The sequence below is a fragment of the Rhinatrema bivittatum genome, chromosome 4, assembly GCF_901001135.1.
Source record: "Rhinatrema bivittatum chromosome 4, aRhiBiv1.1, whole genome shotgun sequence".
Classification (NCBI taxonomy): Eukaryota; Metazoa; Chordata; class Amphibia; order Gymnophiona; family Rhinatrematidae; genus Rhinatrema; species Rhinatrema bivittatum.
Window position 1 is genome coordinate 331,824,024 of NC_042618.1, and position 21,991 is coordinate 331,846,014.

The 21,991-nt window shown below is 45.3% G+C and overlaps 1 protein-coding gene across 6 annotated transcripts in view; it reads left to right on the forward strand.

Moving 5' to 3' along the window:
* SEPTIN9 (septin 9) overlaps positions 1-21,991 on the forward strand; it is a 612,883-nt gene that overhangs the window by 431,136 nt on the left and 159,756 nt on the right. Inside the window, exon 1 of one of the 6 annotated variants that reach the window (XM_029600386.1) lies at positions 16,547-16,686. The exons of 3 other annotated variants lie outside the window; for them this stretch is intronic. Coding sequence is in view for 1 of the 3 variants with exons in the window: in XM_029600384.1 (XP_029456244.1) it covers positions 17,018-17,057 (40 nt within the window). In the remaining 2 variants the exon portion in view is untranslated. Of the gene's footprint in view, positions 1-16,546; positions 16,687-16,718; positions 16,821-16,927; positions 17,058-21,991 lie in introns of those variants that run through there. 2 more of the 6 variants (XM_029600387.1, XM_029600384.1) reach the window with 2 other exon arrangements.

A 21,991-nucleotide genomic window follows, 5' to 3' on the forward strand; every position in this document is an offset into this window, starting at 1 on the left:
TGCAGAAGAATTATTGCAGCGGTGGAGGCCCCCTGAACAGCACGGCGGACAGGGCAGGACTGCCGGCTGGGAAATAAGAGGTCACGAGTAAAGCAAAGGGAAAGGGGCAAGGCCGCAAGCGAGGAGCCACTTTCTAAAATCAAAACTCCGTAGTCCCTCCAGGTCATTTCTTGACCAGTCGGGTCAACTCCCCACACCCGCTCTGCGCTTACCCCCCGCTTCCTCCACAGAGCGGTAGAATCAGCCAAGCTTGGCTCAAAGTTTCCACTGTGAACAGAGAAAGAGAAAAAAAAATCTCATTCTATGGAGTATACAGTGCCTTGCAAAAGTATTAAACCCCCTGAAAAGTCAGATTTGTGTGAATTAAAAATGACCTTACACAGATTGGGCCAGACAGTCAGGCCGATGCAATATCGTGCACTGAGCCTAGCACACAAATTAACCAGCTCTTAGGCATGCGTTTTGGACATGCTGGGCTAACACCCGATGCAATAGGGGGATTAGCGTGTCCAAACCAGCACATAGCTAATAGCGCTCATCACATGTAAATGCATGTAGATGAGGCTATTAAGTATTACCCCCAATGCAAAAAATCATTGTGCTCCCGACATGCATGTTTTAACATGGAAAATTTAACACCAGACCCAGTGTTGGCATTACATATTTATGCGCTATGAACCATCTGAAAAAAAGCCCCGTAAAGCCACAAAAAAAGCAAAAAATACTGCTTTTCTGTGGTTCCTCCTTCTTATTTGCCTATTGCATCAAGCACCCAGGGGAGGCAATTGGATGCATGTTTTTGCACATATCTTATTGCATCTGCTGGAGCATGTTTATTGCAAACCAGTTTGCTGTTAAAGTAAATTTTCAAAGTCACAATTCATTATTTATCTGCAGTTTTTTGTAAAATAAAATTAAACACTGAAAAATGCTGCTTGCATAAGTATTCAAGCCTTGTGCTGTGGAAACTCCAAGGTTACACAGATGAAAGATATTGCCCTAACAATTGGCCTCTATCTGTGAATCATTAAAAAGGGGCAGCTTTTCTGAATAAAAGACCCCCTAATTCCAGTACCATTTCGAACACCAAAGAGCATTCTAAGGAAATTAAAGATAACACAAGATAGGGAAATGCTACAAGATAATATCCAAGTGCTTGGATGGATTGTGAGGAATTGGAAGCTGCATCATACCACCCAGACAATGTAATGACAAGGCTGTCATTCAAAACTCAGCATCAGTGCAAGGAGGAGACTTGTGAGGGAAGCCACACAAAGAGGCCAGCAATCACTTTGAAGGAGCTACACAAGTTCAGTGGTTGAGAATGGAGTGGAGGTGCACCAGTCAACCATATTAAGAGCTCTGCATACAACTGGCCTGCATGGGAGGGCGGCTAGAAAGAAAGCCAGTACTGAAAGAAAACCATATCAAAGCACGGCTGGAGTTTGCCAGAAAGCATCAGAATGACCCAGCTAAAATGTGGGATAAGATCTTGAGGTCAGGTGAGTCGAAAAAATGGAGCATTTTGGCCAAAATTCATAAAGTATGGGAGTGGCAGCATCATGTTGTGGGGATGCTTTTCCTCCTCGGAGGGGCTGGGCATCTTGTTCAAACTAAAGGACTGATGGATGGTGCAACATACAGGGAGATACTGGAAAACAACGTTCTTTAGTCTGCTAAAAAAACTAAAACTTGAGAGGAAGTTCACCTTTCAGCAGGACAGTGATCCCAAGGACAAGGCCAAGCTACAATAGGGTGGTTGAACAACAAAAAGATGAATGTTCTGCAATGGCCAAGTCAAAGTCCAGATCTCACGCCAATCCAGACTCTGTGGCACTGTTTGAAAACTGCAGTCCATAAGCATCATCCAACCAACCTAAACACTATGGAGCAAATCTTCCAGGACAAGAGGGCGCAAAAATCACTCCCAAACTGTGCAAAGCAGGCAGAAAGGTATCCCAACAGACTTAAAGCTGTTATTGCAGCAAAAGGTGATTCTACCAACTACTAGTCTGAAGGGGTTGAATACATATACGAGCAGCATTTTTCAGTTTTTAATTTTATTTCACAAAGAAATGCAGAGAAATAATGAATTGTGACTTTGAAAATGTACTTTAAGAGCATACTGGTTTGCTATGAACATGGGGGCGGATTTTAAAACCCCTGCGCGCGCCCGCGCGCCTATAGCCCCGGGACGCGCGTAAGTCCCGGGGCTTTCGAAACGGGGAGGGAGGGGACGTGTCCGGGGGCGTTCCCGAAATGACGTGACGTTTCGGGGGCGGGCCCGGGAGCGTGGTCGAGGCCTCCGGACCACGCCCCCGGGACCGGAGGACGGAGCGGGGCTGCCAGCGACGCGCGCAAAGGTAAGGGGGGGTTTAGATAGGGCCGGGGGGGGGGTGGGTTAGGTAGGGGAAGGGAGGGGAAGGTGGGGGAAGGTGGGGGAAGGGCGAAGAAAAGTTCCCTCCGAGGCCGCTCCGAAATCGGAGCGGCCTCAGAGGGAACAGGCAGGCCGCGCTGGGCTCGGCGTGCGCAGGTTGCACAAATGTGCACCCCCTTGCGCGCGCCGACCCCGGATTTTATAAGATACGCGAGGCTACGCGCGTATCTTATAAAATCTGGTGTACTTTTGTTCGCGCCGGTGGCGCGAACAAAAGTACCCGCGCGCGTAGTGTTTGAAAATCCGCCCCATAGTGTCTGGAACAATCTGTGTAAGTGTCATTTGTAATCCACTCAAATCTGCTGACTTTTTAGGGGGGGGGGGGGGGGTCAAATATTTTTGCAAGCCACTGTATCTGGAATTGAACCTCAGATCCTGCCACACGCCAACAGTGCTCCACCAAGGAAGGGATTTTCAAAGCACCCATGCTGGCACAAAGTCCGCGGGCACTTTTTCTTTGTTTACTTAAGGACTTTGCACCAAGTTTCAGAGCCGATGTAGGCTAATGCTTTCACATCAGAACTATATAGACTCTTGCACCTCTGTTTTGCAAAATGCCAAGGGTGTCCATTATTTTCCTAAGTACCCGCCCTGGGGACCGCCTTCTCTAAACGTGGCCAGAAGCAGCGTCCTGTGCAGTGGGATGGTGCACGTGCTTTTAGCCACGTGGCGAGAGGGCCGATTTCGTGCTGGGCAAGCTGTGTTTACCTCCCAGTGAAAGCCTTGGATTACTGTGCTCTGAAGTTAAGCGACGCACAATGCTCTGTTGTAGCCGAAAGAGAGGCTGAAGAACGCCGGAAAGCAAATTCTTGCCTTCTTGGGTAAAGTTCTTTTTATCGGGCTTTGCTTTCCTATAAAGAAAAAGCCCCTCTTAACCTAAACCTGCCAGACTCAAACGAACAACAATTACTGTGTGCACCAAAGAACCCTGTGCTATAAAATCAAATTCTTCAAGGTCTTTTAACCACAGGAAGCCGAGCTGTAGTGAGGTCCTTGTACCTGGTACTTCAGCTGACATAGCCTTTAGGTTTCTTAAGCCCCTCCTGCCCTTTTAGGTTTTGGTTTTTTTTTTTTCAGAAGTGCTGAGGAAGAAAGGGAGGGAGGAAGGGCTTCTGTTTTTCAGTCCTTGGGAGAGTAGGACTGCAGTTTGTGAGCAAGTAAGCACGATAAGACGGAGCTCAGCAGCTTTTTAATTTAGAGATTGCCTTTCATTCTAGTGCCATCTGTTGTCATATCCCTTGTTTACATCTGTGGGCCTCCTTCTGCAGCAGCAGCAGCGTGAAAAGAGACCTTCCGTTCTGTAGCAAAAGATAGCTTCCCCCCCACGCCCAGAATAAAAGGAGCCTACTCCCCCCCCCCCCCCCCCCCCGTGACGCCTGCACATTCTGTACTTACGCGTGGATACGAAATTCAAAAATGGGGAAACACGCACATCCCTCCCAGAGTCCTCATGACACTCCCCCCTCCCCATGTTCCGAAAATTTGGTGTGCACACAGGAGACGTCAGACAAAGAAGAGGGCAGGAGAAAAATGTTATTAGGAATGCGTGCAAATCCAGAGAACTGGATCGTTGTCCGGCCTGGGTTAGGTGCAGCACCATCGGTCCAGCTTTGCTCAGGTCTGCCTGGATCTTTATTTTTTTTTTCTGTAGCTCGATTCCAGAAGGCTGCTTTCGGGAATCTTCTAGGGGTATGCATTCATTTCCAATGTATTTGGTAATCCGCAACGTATAGGGCCACATTCGTTGTATTCGTGGGGAAGCGAAATGTATCACGATTCCCCATGAATACAACGAATCTTCGCCGAATTATTCGGCTGTCTAAAGGAGCGAATTTAAACAAACCCCCCACCCTCCTGACCCCTCAAGACTTACCAAAACTCCCTGGTGGTCCAGTGGGGTGTCCGGAAGCCATCTCCTGCACTCACGCCCTCGGCTGCCGGTATTCAAAATGGCTCCGATAGCCTTTGACCTTACTATGTCACAGGGGCTACCGGTGCCATTGATTGGCCCCTGTCATATGGTAGGAGGACAAGATGGTGCTGGCCATCCATTGCTCCTACCATGTGACAGGGGCTGATCAATGGCACCGGTAGCCCCTGTGACATAGTAAGGTCAAAGGCTATCGGCGCCATTTTGAATACCGGCAGCCGAGGGCGTGAGTGCAGGAGATGGCTCCCAGACCCCCCGCTGGACCACCAGGGAGTTTTGGTTAGTCTGGGGGGGGGGGTCAGGAGGGTGGGGGGTTGTAGTTAATTCAATTTTAGCCGGGAAACGAATAAGAATGAACGCATGAACGTATCGGGGGCCCACCTTGCCGAAAGCAACGTAGCTGCCCCCCGACGAATACAAATCCCGAATGCAACGTATGGCATCTCTCTGCACATCCCTAGAATCTTCCCTGTTCCGTTCTTTCTACAGATTGTCTCCATCGCTTTTTCTTGAGTTTCTCAATCACAGAACAGGTGTTTAGTTCTTTTCTTATGGCCTTATTCCTAATCCTGTCTTTATTATACATAACACGTCAGATCTAAAGAAAAGTGTGGGTGCTGCCCTCACTTAAAAAAAAAAATTACATTTTTCTTCTGGTTTTTCCCTTTAATGTTCTATGGAGGATAGGAAAGATGAATTGGAACTGATGTAATTTATTTGCTAAATTCGATTTCTTGTATATAAGGATAGATTTTCAATACATTCGTAAGTATAAAGAGACACACCCCTGGCGGCTGGTGCAAGGAGTTTTACTGCCTTAGAAAACTTCAAAAATATTCAAAGTAGTTAAAACCCAAGCAGACTGTGAGGAGCTGCAGAAGCACCTTGCCAGACTGGCAAATGAAATTTAGTGTGTGGACAAGTGCAAAGTGATGCACTTTAAGTTTTGTAACGCCTTAACCGTGACAGTTTTGTTCTATGGAAACCGACCTGATTTGATACTTGTATTGAGAAGGTCGGTATATAAAAATCCTAAATAAATAAATAAATAAATAAATAAAAATAATCCTAACAATGGGTACCCAAGGCTGTGTCATCACCCTAGAAAAGAGCTTGAAGTCACTGCGGACAATATGCTGAAATCCTTAGCTCACGCAGGCCGATGCAGTATTGGTGCGTGTTAAACGGGCGCTCGTGATCGAGCGCTCGCTCTCTTTAACGTGCACCGATTCACCTCTTCCGGGCACTCATTTAAATGGAGGCGCTAGAGAAAATTGTGCGTCCCTAGAGCCTCCTTCGGCATCAAGCGCCCAGGAGAAGTGGCTGTCAGCGAGTTAGGAGAACGGACGCTCAATTTTATGAGCATCTGTTTTCCTAACCTGATCGCCAGTAACACTTTTTTTTTCTGGTTCTCCTTTTTTCGGTTCTTCCAACTTAATATTGCCACGATATTAAGTCAGAGGAATTAACACCTGCTCTGGGGCAGGCGTAAATTTTTTAGAGTAAAAATGTGCGTGTCGGGTGCACATTTTTTTTTTTTTTGCATTGGGGGGTAATAGCTAAAGCCTCATCAATATGAATTTACGTGTATTGAGTGTTATTAGCTACGTGCTGGTTTGCACATGCCGAGCACACTATGGGGTAGATTTTATAAAAGTACACCCACGTGTACTTTTGTTCGCGCACCAGGCGCAAACAAAAGCACGCCGGATTTTAACAGATACACGAGTAGCCGCGCGTATCCTTTAAAATCCGGGGTCGGCGTGCGCAAGGCTGCCCAAAATCGGCAGCCTGCGTGCGCCGAGCTGCGCATCCTGCCTCCATTCCCTTCCACCCCCCCCCGCACCTTCCCCTCCCTTTCCCTACCTAACCCACCCCCTCAGCCCTATCTAAACCCCCCTACCTTTGTTTTAAAAGTTACGCCTGCACCGGCCGGCTGGCTGGCATACGATTCCCCGGCCCGGGAGCTGTTTCGGAGGCCTCGGCCACGCCCCCATAATGCCCCCAAGGCCGGAACCACGCCCGCGGCCCCGCCCCCGAGTGGTGTGCCGTCACGACACGCTCCCCCCCCCCCCGACACGCCCCTGACATGCCCCCCCAGGAAAGCCCCGGGACTTACGCGCATCCCGGGCTTTGTGCTCACCGCCGAACCTATTCAGCATAGGCTCGGCGCGCACAGGGGGAACTTAGGGCAGGTTTTCGGTGGGGTACGCGCGTATCCCTTTGAAAATCTGCCCCTATATTTCATCAGCCTGACAGTGTATGACAATGGTTAACATTAACAAAGCAGATAGAATGTTCGGGATTTTTCAGAAAGTAATGGAGAATAAACTGTGAATATCTTAATGCCTGTGTACAGGTCTGTGCTGTGATTGCACCTTGTGCTCCCTCTGCAATACTGGTCACCCCCATCTCAAAATATATAGAGTCAGTTGAAGATGCAGAGAAAGGCAACAAAAATTATTAAAGGGATGGAACTGCTGCCTTATGGAGAAAGGCTGAAAGGATTAGGGCTCTTCAGCTTGGTGATGTCTGGGGGGGGGGGGGTATATGATGGAGCTTTGTAAAATCTGTAACAGATAAATAGGGAAAGTTTTTTAAATAGTATAAGTGCTAGGGGACACTTCATGTAAGTGGCAGGCAGCAGACTTAAAAGAAATGAGACAGTAATTTTTTCACTCAATGCATTATGGAATTTCTTGTCAGACGGATGTGGCCGAGGCTGGCTTTAAAAGGGGTCTGGATAAAGTTCTAGTCCTGGGGGAATTCTGCGCTACTGCGGGGTGCAGAATTCACACAGAATTCCCCCCCCCCCCCCCCCCCCCGTGCAGAATTGCCAAGTTCTGCACAGAAAATGGCAGAGGAGACCTCAGCATGCCACGAATGGAGCGCACACCGTTCACTGCAAAGATGAAAGCCACGTTGTGCCATTTACGGCGAAGATGAAGGCCCTGGCCTGCAGCGAACAGAGCACACACTGTTTGCGGCGAGGATGAAGGCTCCAGCATGCCACGGGATGTGCTTCGCTCACGGTGAAGATGAGGGCCCCGGTGAGAGTGAGTGTGTGTAGAGAGGTGTGTGTGTGTGAGAGAGAGAGCAGGGGGGGGGGTGTGAGCAGGAGGGTGTGAGAGAGAGGAGGGGAAGTGAGAGAGCAGGGGGGTGATTGAGTGTGGGTGCCAGAGAGAGAGGGAGCCTATATGAGGAGTTTGAGAAGGAGTGTGTGTGTGTGTGTGAGAGAGAGACTGGGAGCTGGTGTGTCTGAAAAAGGGATCATGTATATGTGAGGGTGTATGCGTGAGAGAGAAAGGGAGCTTGTTTGGGTGTGTGCGAGAGAGAGAGGGACTCTGTTTGAGGGGATGTGTGTGTGAGAGAGAGAGGGATTTGAGGGGATGTGTATGTGTACTAGAGAGGAGAGGGAGCTTGGGTGTGTGTGTGTGTGAGAGAGAGAGAGAGAAACAGAGGGAGCCTGTGTGAGGGGCAGTACTGAGAACGGGGGTCAAACTCTGGGACTGGCGATAGAGTGGAAGGGGTTGAGCCTAGAGGTGGAGGGGAGAGATACTGGCAGGTGCAGGAGTTGGGGCCTGAGAGGGCAAAGTGGCCAGGGGAGTAGGGAGAGCGAGTGGAAGGGACACTCGAGTACGTTCCTGGAAAACAGGTCCCTAAACCATTATTAGCCAGGTAGACCTGGGAAAACCATTGCTTATCCCTGAGAGTGGGCAACGAGAAATTAATCCTCTTTAAAATCTGACAGGCACTTCCTAGAGAAACAGATTGGCCACTGTCAGAGACAGGATGCCTGGCCCGGTAGACCCTTGGCTTGACTCAACATGGCACATCCTAAGTTCTTAAATTTTGGCACCCCCAAATAACCCCCCCCCCTGCTGCCTTCTTCCTCGCCAAGCCTTTCTCCCTCTTTATGTCCCTTTTGCTTGAATCTTATTACATCAGCTCCTCATTCGGCAGAGCACACAATTTAACCCTCAGTGCTGTGCACAATATTTGTGTGCAAGCTTTACTGTTGATGCAGCAAGATTTGCACAGAAAAAATGTGTGTACAGGTTTAACATCCTCTCATATAAATGACAGCTTTACCTTCCCCCCCCCCCCAATACACAGAGGTACAGTGGCTAGTCAGACGTTTCCAGGGCTAATGTGAACAGAAGCTGGAAGTCTGGTGCCAAGCCCAGTAGTCCGAATTTATGTGCAGAAAACATGCTTTGTGCATGCTTGCTGCTTAGAAAATGATTTATGTGCACAGAAAGATGTTTTCAGTGCTGAAAACATTTTAGAGCACATACATCAGATTTTATTTGCGGAAAACGCACAAAGCATGTGCTCTGGGCATAAAAGGAAGGAGAAGACAGAAGATGGTTTTTCCTCTGCTCGGCTTTGTCTTCTCCTGCAGTGCTGGATCTTGCTCCCTCCTTATAAACTCTTCTCCCCACCCATTTTGAGTTACAATCTGCACCTAACCTATGCAAAAGGCTGAGTGCACGTTTTAACTTGGGTTTGGGTACTTTTTTTTTTTTTTTTAACTCCTAGTTCATCAGCGTACTATTTGCCTACTGCACTGGGGATTAAATATTTTCCATGCAGGTTAAAAATTGGCGCAGAATTTCAGTGCATCATTTTTACCATGCATCTTAATGCATCTGACCCTCTGAAAGGCTCTTCCAAAGCAGCAGAGAGGTTTTGGACTGTTTTCTACTGCTCACCCACCCTATCTCCCGGCAGCTTGCAAAGCCTGTCTATCCCATGTTGTGCAAAAGGATGGCAGAGCTGTTCTGTTCACTTAATATAAGGGGTGCTCAAGCACCTTATAGGTCCTATGGGCAGTAGATTGAGCCTGGGAACAATACCCATTCACACACCTGGGAACTTTAGTTGTGGTCACCCTGAGATTGCTGTTGATTAGCAAAGGGTGGGGGGAGGGGGAAGAATTGAATAATATATATCAGCGTTCGCTCTTCCACTCCCCCACCCATCACCATCACCTGTCCCCCCTCCCGAGATGACCCAGCATACTTCCCCTTCCTCTCTCACTGACCCCAGCACTCTCTTTGCTCTCATCCCCTTATAAGTCACAGATCCATGACTTATGCATCCTCACTCTACCCTTAGCTGAGTGATTCCCAACTCCTGGAATCACAGCTGTAAACTGAGTTTTGTGTGTATTGCAGCCTCTCTCCAGTTTCTCCCCACATGCTGCTTGCAGTGTCTACTCCAGGCACCCCAGCAACTCTCTTTGCTCCCTCCCCCTATAAGTCTCAGCTCCATGACTTATGCATCCTCACTCTACCCTTAGCTGAGTGAGTCCCAAGTCCTGGAATCACAGCTGCAGACTGAGTTTTGTGTGTATTGCAGGCAGCCTCTCTCCAGTTTCTCCCCACATGCTGCTTGCAGTATCTGCCCCAGGCTCACCCCACTTCTCCTGTTCTCTGCAGATTTACTGAGGAAGGGGAGGGGCTGAGCTGAATAGAGAGAGGCCCCCTGAGTTTTCTAGTGTTTCCCCTGAGACCCTGCAACTGTTGCAAATTCCCTGAGTCTCGGGGTGAAATCCTGAGAGCTCCCAGCTATGCAAATCCATAATGGCAGGCCTGGGTAAAACCAGGGACGTAACAGGCTGTCCCCGATGATTGTGTTTCTCAAGCCTGTTCTGCTCACAGATCTGGCTCATGCATATTCATTGTGGATATCCTAAAATCCAGACTGGCTAGGGCGGCGGTCTTCACTTCTTTTCAGGTGGGGGCCGCTTTGGCAAATTTAAAAAAAAAAAAAAAAAATCTTCAATGTGAGAGTCAGAACCATTGCTGGCCAAAATGACGAATGTCCTGAGCAAGGGGCGGGGCGTGTCCCCCTCCAATGACACAGCTGACTTGGGGGGGGGGGGGCAGGTGGGAGGAGAAGGGATGCTCTCCTTGGATGTGGCTATCTCGACTGCTCAGGTATACCCTGAGCGCCCTTGTGCAACTAAAACAACAACGCTGCCTCCCGGCACAGAGCTATCCGATCACCTGATACACACTGCGATGTGTGTGAATGGGCAGACTGGACAGGGCCCCATGCTCTCTGTTTCTATAATATTATGTCTCTTGATTTAAAGCAGGGAGTGTCTCCCATTCATAGGGGCAACAAATAGGAGGCTGAGAGAAGAAGGGGTTAAAAGGGGGGGTGGGGTGGGGGTGGGGAGAAGGTTCACCGGGTCTGTTTTCTAAAATACACTGAACAAAGCTTACAAGAAAATCTTTTAACAACTGAAGACAACGCAGACTTTGGGCAGTTCCTACTTCTGAACTTGTGCCCCGGTGCATTATGGTATTTTTAGGCCTCCTCCTTCCATGCGACACCAGCACTGCTGTAACTAAAATGCACCCAAGGACTGACCTAACGCCTCCCTTCCAGGGCCCAGGTCAGTCACACGGCTGTTTGCCCGGCGACCAAAAGCGAAGAAGGTATAATCAAGCAGAATTCCCAAAGATTGTATACAAAGACCCAAGCAATCGAAGGGAATCAAAACAATCTAACAATATCGTGTTACTTTTATTATTTCACAAAGATCTCTTTACCCAAACAATTTAACAATGTTTCTATATCAATACATTTTAACAAAACATAATACACAAACCTGCCCAGCTCTGCATTTCCAAATACTTAAAAAAAAACCCCACATACATCAATCATACCAGTCATATCCTGGATTACAGCACACACAGCCAGTAAAATATATTGTAACCATTTACAAATACAATGTGTTCGGTTTTCCGAACCACACACATAGATACAAAGTGTATCGCTTTTCCAGAATTACAGATACATCACATACAGGTCTACAAAGAATACCCCGACAGAGGCCACTGTTTCACCGTGGCAGCCTCATCAGGGGGATTTGTCTGTCTGCAACATCCATGTGTCCAGATATTATCTTTGAAACATATTCTGAGAATGAATTCATGACAGGCTGGGATTACCGAGTGCTTTTGTAAATCCACTTGCAGATCTACTCGTAGGGTAAATAAAAATTTCAAACGCAGTGCCCACAATGTAACTACAATAGAGCATAAAAATATAAAGGTTACAATAAGAGTCCAAAAAAATGCAACCAAGTGTGAAGACTCTTAAATTGCTTACTTATTTATTTATTTATTTATTGTTTTTGTTATACCGAGTTTCATGATAGGCATCACATCAACCCGGTTTACAGATAACAAGGAGTGTAAAGCATAACGTAACGTAAAAAACAATATTTTCAATAAGAACCTTGAACTTTAAATACAGTGAATCAGAAAAAGGGAGAGGGAAAGTTACAAAAAACAAGGAAAATAAACTTGGGATGGAAGGGGAGAAATTGAACAGCACAATATTTACATTTCAGCCTATTGATACATTAGAATAGCAAGTGAAAAAATAAGACTATAAAACGGTACATAGGTAATCAAATGAATAAATATGACACAGTTGTGAATGGTAATAGTATGATAAATATTCAGCAGGAATTAGTGAGAGAGGGTTTGAGGTTGGTTGATTCGTGTTTACATTCCATTATTGCATACGAGTTAGTGCTAGTGAGAGGAGGTTTTATTCAAGGCTTGGAAATGCTTTTCTGAAAAGCCAAGTTTTTAGTCTTTTCCTAAATGTTAAAGAGCATGGCTCTTGTCTCTTATAATAGAGAGAAGTAAAAAAAATCTCTGCCTAATTGTTTGTCTTTAGCTCCTCTGAACTTACATACAGGATACGCTTTCATATGGTTTCTGTAAATAAGGAAAACTATATATGATGGGAGCCCAAGAAAAGCAACAAATCTTAAAATAAGATTTGTTGCTTTAAATCTTAAAATAAACTGCAACTATTAAATTTGATGAAATTATGTTTTCTTAAAATGTATCGATATAGAAAATATTGTTCAAAAATTGCTTGGATTAAGAGATCTTTGTGAAATAATAAAATTATGACAATATTGTTAGATTTTTGGATTCCCTTCTATTGTTTTGGTCTTTGTTTCCCTGGAGACCCAGAAAATGTAAATTTATCTCCTGCATATACATTGGGGGGTATTCTGAAAACCTGATGGTCACCCGGCTAGGTTTGAAAAGCCCTGCCCTGGAACATCCTGTTGGCTACAGATTTCATTTTTGTAGGGACTAGGAAGCAGGGCAGCTTTAGCCTTCCCACTCTGGTGCCAGGGAACATTTCCTTTGCTGCTTCTCTGCATCGGGGCAGGTAAAGCGATTTGACTGAATGAAGGTCATCTCCACCACCACTCCCCTCCTCTTCCTCCCCTGAGCTATACCTTGTGGCCTAACTGCCCAGACCTTGAAGAAAAGGAGTTCTGCTATGGGCACCTTTCCGAGTTGCAGGTGAAATTAACTTAGCAGTGCCTCGTGTGAACTTAGGTTTTCAGTCTTTGATCAAGAAAACTATGCACAGGGGGCAATCTTTCCAACTGGCAGAATGAGCAGCTGCCTGAGGGGTCAATGCAATACAGAGCATGGAAAGCGGGCGCTGAAAAGTCAAGGGGGGGCGCCATGTAATACCCAAATTTAGGGGGTCGCGCCGCGGCTGCCGGGGTCTGTTTTCATTACCGGTAGATGGCCGGTTATGAATACCTCGGCGGTCTGCCGAGGTATTTTTTATTTTTTTTTTACTTAAGAAAAGAAGTACAGAAAAGCTGTTTTTTCTGCTTTTCTGTACTACTTTTACTTGCGCTCAGCTATTAATGCCTGCTCCGGACAGGCGTTAGTATCTGAGACGCACACTTTTTTTTTGCATGCTCTCCCGAGCAGTTTACTGTATGGGCCTGCTTATTAGAAGATCTGGAAGGGAGAGTTTTGCTGCCTCTTCTTCCTACCCTGGCAAAGAATATAAAGCACATTAAAAACATAAGATTGCCATACAGGGTCAGAGCAAGGGTCCATCAAGCCCAGCATCCTGTCTCAAACATTGGCCATTCCCTATTGATTAACAGCAGTTTATGGACTTCTCCTCCAGGAACTTATCCAAACCTTTTTAAATCCAGCTACACAGGCTGCCTTAGCCACATCCTCTGGCAACAAATTCCAGTGTTTAATTGTGCATTGAGTGAAAAAGTATTTGCTCTGATTTGTTTTATATGTGCTACTTGCTAACTTCATGGAGTACCCCCCTAGTGCTTGTATTATCTGCAAAAGTAAATAACTGTTTCACATTTACCAGTTTAAGTCCTTTCATGATTTTGTAGACCTCTATCATATCCCCCCCTCAGCCGTCTCTTCTCCAAGCTGAACAGCCCTAACTTCTTTAGCCTTTCCTCATAGAGGAGCCATTCCATGCCCTTTATCATTTTGGTCACCATCGAAAGCTTCCTGTGTTCCAGGATATATTTCCAACTTGGGATCTGTGAAGGTGAGTGAGGTCAAGGAGGACCAAGGAAATCTATGAGTAATGCTAAAACTGAGTACATCTGAGGACCTCTCTTTGGAGTCTTTGCCCAGGGAAAAAGAGATAATTGGGAATCCTTTGCAGAGACTGAGTAAACATTATTTTGGCCAGTTGGGAGGGGTTTTTCCGACCCAGCAAGGAAATCACTAACCACCTGGGAATCTCATTAATTCAAGCCCTGGATGGTGAGTGTTTCCTTGCACAGATGGAACTGTTACCGTCACCTATGGAGATAAAGGAATTCATTTAAACTTTACCCATCAATAAAGATATTGATTTGGACACTCAACCAGAGTCTCCTGTCTCTTATTTCTGGTGCTCACAGCATCTACAATATTGAGAAAAGAGAATGCCTCCCCAGGGGGACAGAGAGCACAAACAAGAATGTGTAAAGAGGTCACCCCTGTCACATTGGGCCTTGGTAGAACATCTTCCCTCCACCCCCAAAGGATCCGGCTCAGGGAATAAGGGAGAATGTACAAGACCTTGCCGGCGAATGGCTCCAACCTGGAAGAGATACACATTCTTTTATGGCCCCGCACGTGCAGGGTAGGCACACTGGGATGGAGTTACATATGCACACAGATACAGGGAGAGAGGGAGGCTGAATTGGCACAATCTGAACCTTGTGAGAAATGCCAGTCATCAAGGCTTCAGCCCTGGCTACTCTGCATTTGTGCATCTCAAAATAAAAGTTCATAATTCAACTGTCTTTTAACAAGTACAAATGTGTCAAACATGAAAGAATCTTTTCATTCACTCATGACAGTAGACAATGAATTTATGCACAGGCCTCCTAGACCTATGCATAGGGTGGCGGAGTGCCTGCCTGCCCACCCCGTGGACTGCCAATTCCAGGTGTGGTGAGGGAGGGAGGGAGACTCAGAGGTGGCTCCAGTGAGTTCCCCCCCCCCCCCTAGTCTGGCTGGACCAGTTTGATTGACTGGATGGGAAAACTACTTGGCATTTGCTCATCCTGAAATTCACTATCCCCCCTCCCCCCCCCCCCCCAATTCAAAATTCTCTGGAGCTGCTGCTGCTGGAGTCCTGGAGAGAGTGGAATTAGAGGTTCACAGGAGGGGTGGAGGAAGGAAGTGATGGGACTGAATCTTGAGAACAGGCAGGGTATCCTACACAGCACATCTATAAGAAGCACCAGGTATGTTGGCTCTGAGCTCCATTAGTACATTTAAATATCAATAGGAACAGGAGCTTTGTAGGAGAAACGTGATTGCCTCTACCGGTCCCCTTACCCAGGCATTCTCTTTTCTCAATACTGTAGATGCTGTCAGAACCTCGTTAAAAGAAAAGAAAAAAAAAGTATCCAGGAAGCGTATCCGAGGAGTGAGGCAAATTTCACAAAAAGATTTATTTATTTTTATTTTTATTTATAGATTTTTCTATACCGGCATTCGAGATTAGGAACCCCATCATGCCGGTTTACAAATAACAAGAGGGTGTGCACAAAAACAGAACATAACCAAGTGCAAAGAAATAAAATAAAATAAAAGTTACATTACAACAGGGTCATAAAACTGGGGAGAGAATTAGAATAAGATAGTTGAGTAGTAAAGATGAATTATTTACATTAATAATTTACATAATATTGTGTAGTGTCTTATAAGATGTTACTGTCTTTCAATATGGATCAAGATATAATTCTTGATCAAGAAACTCCATATTTGACCTGCTCTGTTGCTTGGGAAGCCCCTCACTCATTCTTCGGGTTACAGGGGTGAGGTCATTGGGAAGGAACCGTGCAGAAGAGGGAGAGGAGGGCTGCATGTACAAGATCTGTGAATTCAAATGTTACTTCAAATTTATTGTTGCCAGACTTGGGATCTGCAAAAAGCAAAAAGCAAAAAAAAAAAAAACCCCAAAAACAGAACTCAGTAAGGCTAGTAAAACAATAAAGTGTCACTATAACGTAACATCCTAGTCTATCGCTTAGTATTTTATTGCAGATTTTTCCTCCTAACGGAAACAAGAAATACTACATTAGCCCCTTAACAAATAAAACTAGTTGAAAGAAAACCAACAAAGTGTTTTGGGTAGGAATAATCCCCTAATAAGGCTCACGAAGGAATACTTAAAGAGCCAAGCTTTTAGGAACGAAGTAGTCTTAAAAATGTCCATCTTTTCGCTTTCCTTATCGTTGCTTCCTGAAGGTATCAGCGCAGCCCAAGCTATTTTCCAGGTTTTCTTTTCATAGATTTTTTTTTCTCTTGTTGCCTAATACACATTTCTTAGAGGGTTTTTTTTTTTTCCCTTGCAGGGGGATTAAGGCTTTAAAACCAGCTTCCTGTCTGGGGGCTCCCTCCTAGGAGAGGCCTAATTAAATTAAATTATTTGTTCTGCTGATGTGTGTCTTTTAAACTCTAAGAGCTCTCGTTTTAAATACAAAGGCTCGGCTTTGTTTCCACGAATCTGTGCCTTTTATATAACAGGATGCCACCATCCTCTTTTTGGCTAGTACAGACTTACCCTTCTGGAAGGTGATTATATTTTTTTTGTATGCCTCTGAGTAGACCTAACACGGGGCAGGCAAGGCACTTTGGTCAAGCTTTCTCATTCTAGAGGTAGGTTTTTTTTTTTGTTTTTGGCAGGCAGGAGGAAAGGAAGAAAAAGATTAAAAAAAAAAAAATAGCGCCCCCTTGGCTCTTCCTTTTCCACAGTGCTGGTACCATGCGGGCCGTCATTTATCTTTTAAGATTCGCCCCCATGGGAGCAGCTGCCTACCTCTCGGGTACTGTGGGATCCTCATTATTCACAGAGTCACAAAGCCTCTTTGATCATTGACTAAACACTCTCCACCATGTGACCTGCTGGTGGGCCGGGCCTAGCTCTCTCTCTCTCCTTACACACACACACACGCTCGAGAGGACCTAGTTGTTCAGCTGTTTGGGTGAGTCTGGTCTTCTTTCATGCAATTTCAGTTGTTAATCTCTGCGGTGTGGGCGAGATATTTCTTTGGGTGGCTGTTCAGCTTCAACCTTTCAGCTGCTGGAGAAACTGCTTGCGATCGTGTGGCACCGGGAGGTAAAGTCAAGCAGGAAGCTTTCTCACGGGCTCAGCAAATAATAGCACTTAGCGCATCTCTTTCTCCCAGGCAGCGTGCGTGAAAGCCCCGTGTGCCCAAGTCTGACTCACCGCCCAGCACCGGAAAGAGAGAGAGAGAGAGAGAGCGCTTCTAATGTGCCGCTCGGATAGCTGAGGCATGAGTGCAGCACCGGGAAATGTTGGGATTTATTGCTTTGGAATGCGGAGTGCTAGCAGGTTGTGATGCACGCTTTGGTTTTTTTGGGTTTTTTTTTAAGTGCATGAGCTTTGCAGAGCACAGAGGACGATCTGTGTGCTCTGAAAAGTAAATCTTGTATTTGTTGTTTCTTAAAGTGTCATAGCCAATAAGGATTCCAGTTTCTGCAGGTCCAGTATGGTTTGCTAGAACTTGCATTGGTTTGTATGGTTTCCTTTTGTTTTTGTTTTACCTCTTCTGCTTTTTATTTAATTCTTTTCACAGAAAAGGCAGGCATGACCCTTGTGTGAACGCCTGCGCTTAGCACGTTCTTTTGAAAAGGTCTGGCAGAGTAAAACTGAAGAGCATGTGCTGGTTCATATTTAGCATGACTTGCATCTTTTTTTTTTTTAAACTGTTTCACTGGCAAGTCACCACAATTTCATACTTTTTTTTTTCCTTTTGCTTTGAAAAGTTATACAAATATTTTTATCATGCTTTGTATGAAAAGGAACTTTGATACATCTCACAGTCTCTTATGGAAATTGATATGGGCATCCTAATTGAGAACAGGAAATGGGGGGAGGGGGGTAAATGCTTTCTTGTCATTTTAACAAATACAAAAAAAAAAAAAATAGCTTATAACTGTTTGCAGATTTCAATGCAGCTCATTAGCTAGCTAGAAAACTCTGCCCAGGAGGCTAACCAGGATGCCTTGCAAGAGGGCATCCTAATCCTGGGAGCCTCCATTTTGAGCTGCAGAGATACAGTGGTGATGTCAGGAGGGCCTGGGCACTGTGGAAGACCTGCTGACATTACTTAGGAAATGGAGGCTCCCAGAAGCAGCAGGGAGCCATTTTCTGGTTAAGCTAGAGCAGGATTCATTTAAATAACAGCTTTTCACCCCTCTCTAAACAGGAAACCACCTTTTTTTATTCTGAGCATTTGCTTCTTAGTTTTACATAAATTGTCTTTTGACCTTTTCTTGTATAATACTTTAAGTTCTATAGTCAGGGTTAGAAATGTAAGCTTTTGGCTGGGATGCCAGCCACTGCTGGTCTACACTGCCTTGGTGAGGTAGCCATGTAAGAAGCATGCAGTCTCTCTCTCAAAAAAAAATTAGTCTTGGGAGGAAGAGCTCTTGAATAATGGGAGGAGAGAAGAAAGGTAAAAGAACCCTTGTTGGCAGAATAAACCCTAATCAGGTGAGGAAAGAGATTAGAGGCCTTGACATTATGAGCTAGGGCCAAACTGACAGAGCCTTTTGGCTTCCATATGGGCCAATTCATTGTTCTTCTAGTTTTCAGGACATAAGGCCTCTGGTTGGCATTGATAACTTTTCAGCAACTGGTCTAAAAGTCATAATCTGTATTGTGACTTTTTTTCCCCCCAGCAAAATTAGCACACTTATTTTTCGATCAAATACCATCCCATTACCTTGACAAGTTCTGCAGTGTGAGTTAGCAGTGGTATAAGTTCAGATTTAAGGGCCACCAAGTGACACTTCTGGAAAGGGCCTCCTCAGATGCCGCAAGTGGACCCCCTTCTTTATGGGCCCTGCGTGAAATTTACGCCACTGACTGCTAAGGAACAGGTGTAGCTCAGGAACGGTTATTTGTAAAGACCATTCAAGATGACCAACTCAAGTGCCAGTCAAGTTCGAATTGCCTTCAATTGGCGTAAGTGGTAGGCAACTCCAATCCTTGAGTGCTACAAACGGGTCCCTCATGAGTATAATTGACATATATTTGCATGCATTGCTTCCATTGTATATAAGGACTGGTGTTAACTACACATGCCTTAAAGTACAGCATTTGATCACCCCCCAAAAGGAGAAAATTGTTTTTATTTTTTTGTTTTAAATATAAAACTAGAGAAGGGCTGAAAAACTCCAAATACTAAAGTTTACCTAGAACTGCAGGTTTTCCCTGAAGGTGGAGTGAGAGAACTCGCTGGAGCATTCTGAAGTGCTACAGCCCATTTTCCAAAAAGAGACCTTGGCAATTGAACCCTCAACCCTGTGACTCTGCCCTAGAGGCCCTACCGCTGACTAAAGGAAGTGGCCTGAGCTGGCTTGGTCTTTGGGGGGGGGGGGGGGATCTCTTATCTGCTTCAGTTTGGTTAATCCTATCCAGGGCCTCTGTTGTCTTGCAAGGCCACAGCATGGACCACAAAATCCAGTCCTTGCCATGGAATTGGAAGTTCACTGCTGAATCATGGGGAACTGGAGTGGGCAGGCTGCTGGCCAAACACTTGGCATCTCCTTCCTTTCTCTCCCACCCTTCCAATCTTTCTTGCTTATCCTGACTGGCAGGAGGAGGAAGAAGAAAACGCTGGTGCCCGGGGTCACATCCTCTTCTGCCACCAGTGCCTGAACTTAATGCAGCAATTCTGGTATTCTGTGCAGTTCAAAGCGTGACTTTCCTTCCCAGTAGCAGAGGACAGCCTGATCAAGTGTGGGTGAGGATAGGAGCAAAAGGACATCAGAGCCAGGGATGTTACGAGCTAAAGGGGATCAGTGTGTGTATCTGTGTGTGAGAGAGAGGAAATTGGCAAGATGACCAGGGAAGGGGAGAAGAAGGGGCCGGGGGGGGGGGAGGAATTTGAGGAGAGCAGGAATGGAGCAAGGGGAGGGACTACAAACTGGTTAAAAGACAGGAAACAGAGAGTAGGATTAAATGGTCAATTTTCTCAGTGGAAAAGGGTAAACAGTGGAGTGCCTCAGGGATCTGTACTTGGACCGGTGCTTTTCAATATATATATATAAATGATCTGGAAAGGAATAAGATGAGTGATGTTATCAAATTTGCAGATGATACAAAATTATTCAGAGTAGTTAAATCACAAGCAGACTGTGATACATTGCAGGAGGACCTTGCAAGACCTGAAGATTGGGCATCCAAATGGCAGATGAAATTTAATGTGGACAAGTGGAAGGTGTTGCATATAGGGAAAAATAACCATTGCTGTAGTTACACGATGTTAGGTTCCATATTAGGAGCTACCACCCAGGAAAAAGATCTAGGCATCATAGTGGATAATACTTTAAAATCATCAGCTCAGTGTGCTGCAGCAGTCAAAAAAGCAAACAGAATGTTAGGAATTATTAGGAAGGGAATGGTTAATAGAACGGAAAATGTCATAATGCCTCTGTATCGCTCTATGGTGAGACCGCACCTTGAATACTGTGTACAATTCTGGTCGCCACATCTCAGAAAAGATATAGTTGCGATGGAGAAGGTACAGAGAAGGTCAACCAGAATGATAGAGGGGATGGAACAGCTTCCCTATGAGGAAAGGCTGAAAAGGTTAGGGCTGTTCAGCTTGGGAGAGGAGACGGCTGAGGGGGGATATAATAGAGGTCTTTAAGATCATGAGAGGTCTTGAACGAGCAGATGTGACTCAGTTATTTTCACTTTCAAATAATAGAAGGACTAGGGGGCACTCCATGAAGTTAGCAAGTAGCACATTTAGGACTAATCGGAGAAAATTCTTTTTCACTCAACGCACAATAAAGCTCTGGAATTTGTTGCCAGAGGATGTGGTTAGTGCAGTTAGTGTAGCTGGGTTCAAAAAAGGTTTGGATAAGTTCTTGGAGGAGAAGTCCATTAATGGCTATTAATCAATTTTACTTAGGGAATAGCCACTGCTATTAATTGCATCAGTAGCACGGGATCTTCTTAGTTTTTGGGTATTTGCCAGGTTCTTGTGGCCTGGTTTGGCCTCTGTTGAAAACAGGATGCTGGGCTTGATGGACCCTTGGTCTGACCCAGCATGGCAATTTCTTATGTTCTTATGATATCTCCCCTCTCCAATCAGGATCTTCCCTTCTTTAGATTATAGATTCTTTTCCCAAACCTGATCCCAGAACATCCCTCTTTCTCCTCCTTCCCCCCCATGTCTGGTCCTCTCTTCCTCTACTCCCTCTCCCTCCTGGTCCTTTCATAGTCCATAGTATATCCTCTTGCTCTTTCTCACCCCATCCCTGAGATTCCCCTTCCTGTGCCTTGGTCAAAAAAGTAAAACATTCTACAGGCACACAAACAAAATTGGAAAATGACTTTTTATAAACTAAAAGCTTAATATTATGTAAAATGCAAATGATGCACATTAGGGAAATTCAGGTCAAAAACTTTCATTTTGGGGTGAGGTAAGGTTTCTGGCTGAATTTTGTTTCATTGTGGTCTGTTTTTGTTTGTTTTTTTGCTTTGGGAAGTAGACAAACCTGAGTTTTGGAAGGATTTTTTTTTCCTTTTTGAAATGTAGGTGTTTTTGTTGGGTTTTCCACTCTTTTTTTTTTTTTTTTTAAACAAATTAAATGCACATCCTTTAGTGCAAATATGCTACATAATTGCCAAACAGTTTTCTAACTTGCCACAGAATTTACCCCTGAACAGCTTCAGGATTGTGGGGGTCATGATCTCATCCACCCCCCCATTTACCCTGTGTACATGGGATTTAATGGATTGCTGTATTAGGTTACAAGTCTAACATGCAGCTGTAATAGTGACAGAAGGAAAACCTCTGGGTCATAAGTCAGAGTTTTGCTTATCTCTATTAAGAAGTAACTTTCTCTTTCATTTGGGACATTCCTTTGGATGCAAAGTATTCAAACGTCCTTGTCCTCTCTCTCGCAAGCTTCAACAGAGGAATACAGCAGTGTGATAGAGTTCTAGGAAGTCAGGATGATGAGATGGTTTGCTGCACGTGAAGTTCTTAACTTATTTGTTTCTTATTGCTGGACCCAGCAGTTTCATCCTTCGCCTTGTGGGCTTCCAGTTGAGGCCAAGGCACCAGGCACTTTCTGTCCTGCTTCTTTATTTCTAAGCAATGATGAGAGCGCAATGATATCTGAATCACTTTCCGCTGGGTTCCGTTTTAGCTGCTGGTGGTCCTCTGGATTTGTTGTGTGTTTTATCTTCTTTGGAATTATTCCTTCTTAACCAGACTCCTTTTCCTTATCTACTTGGGTTCA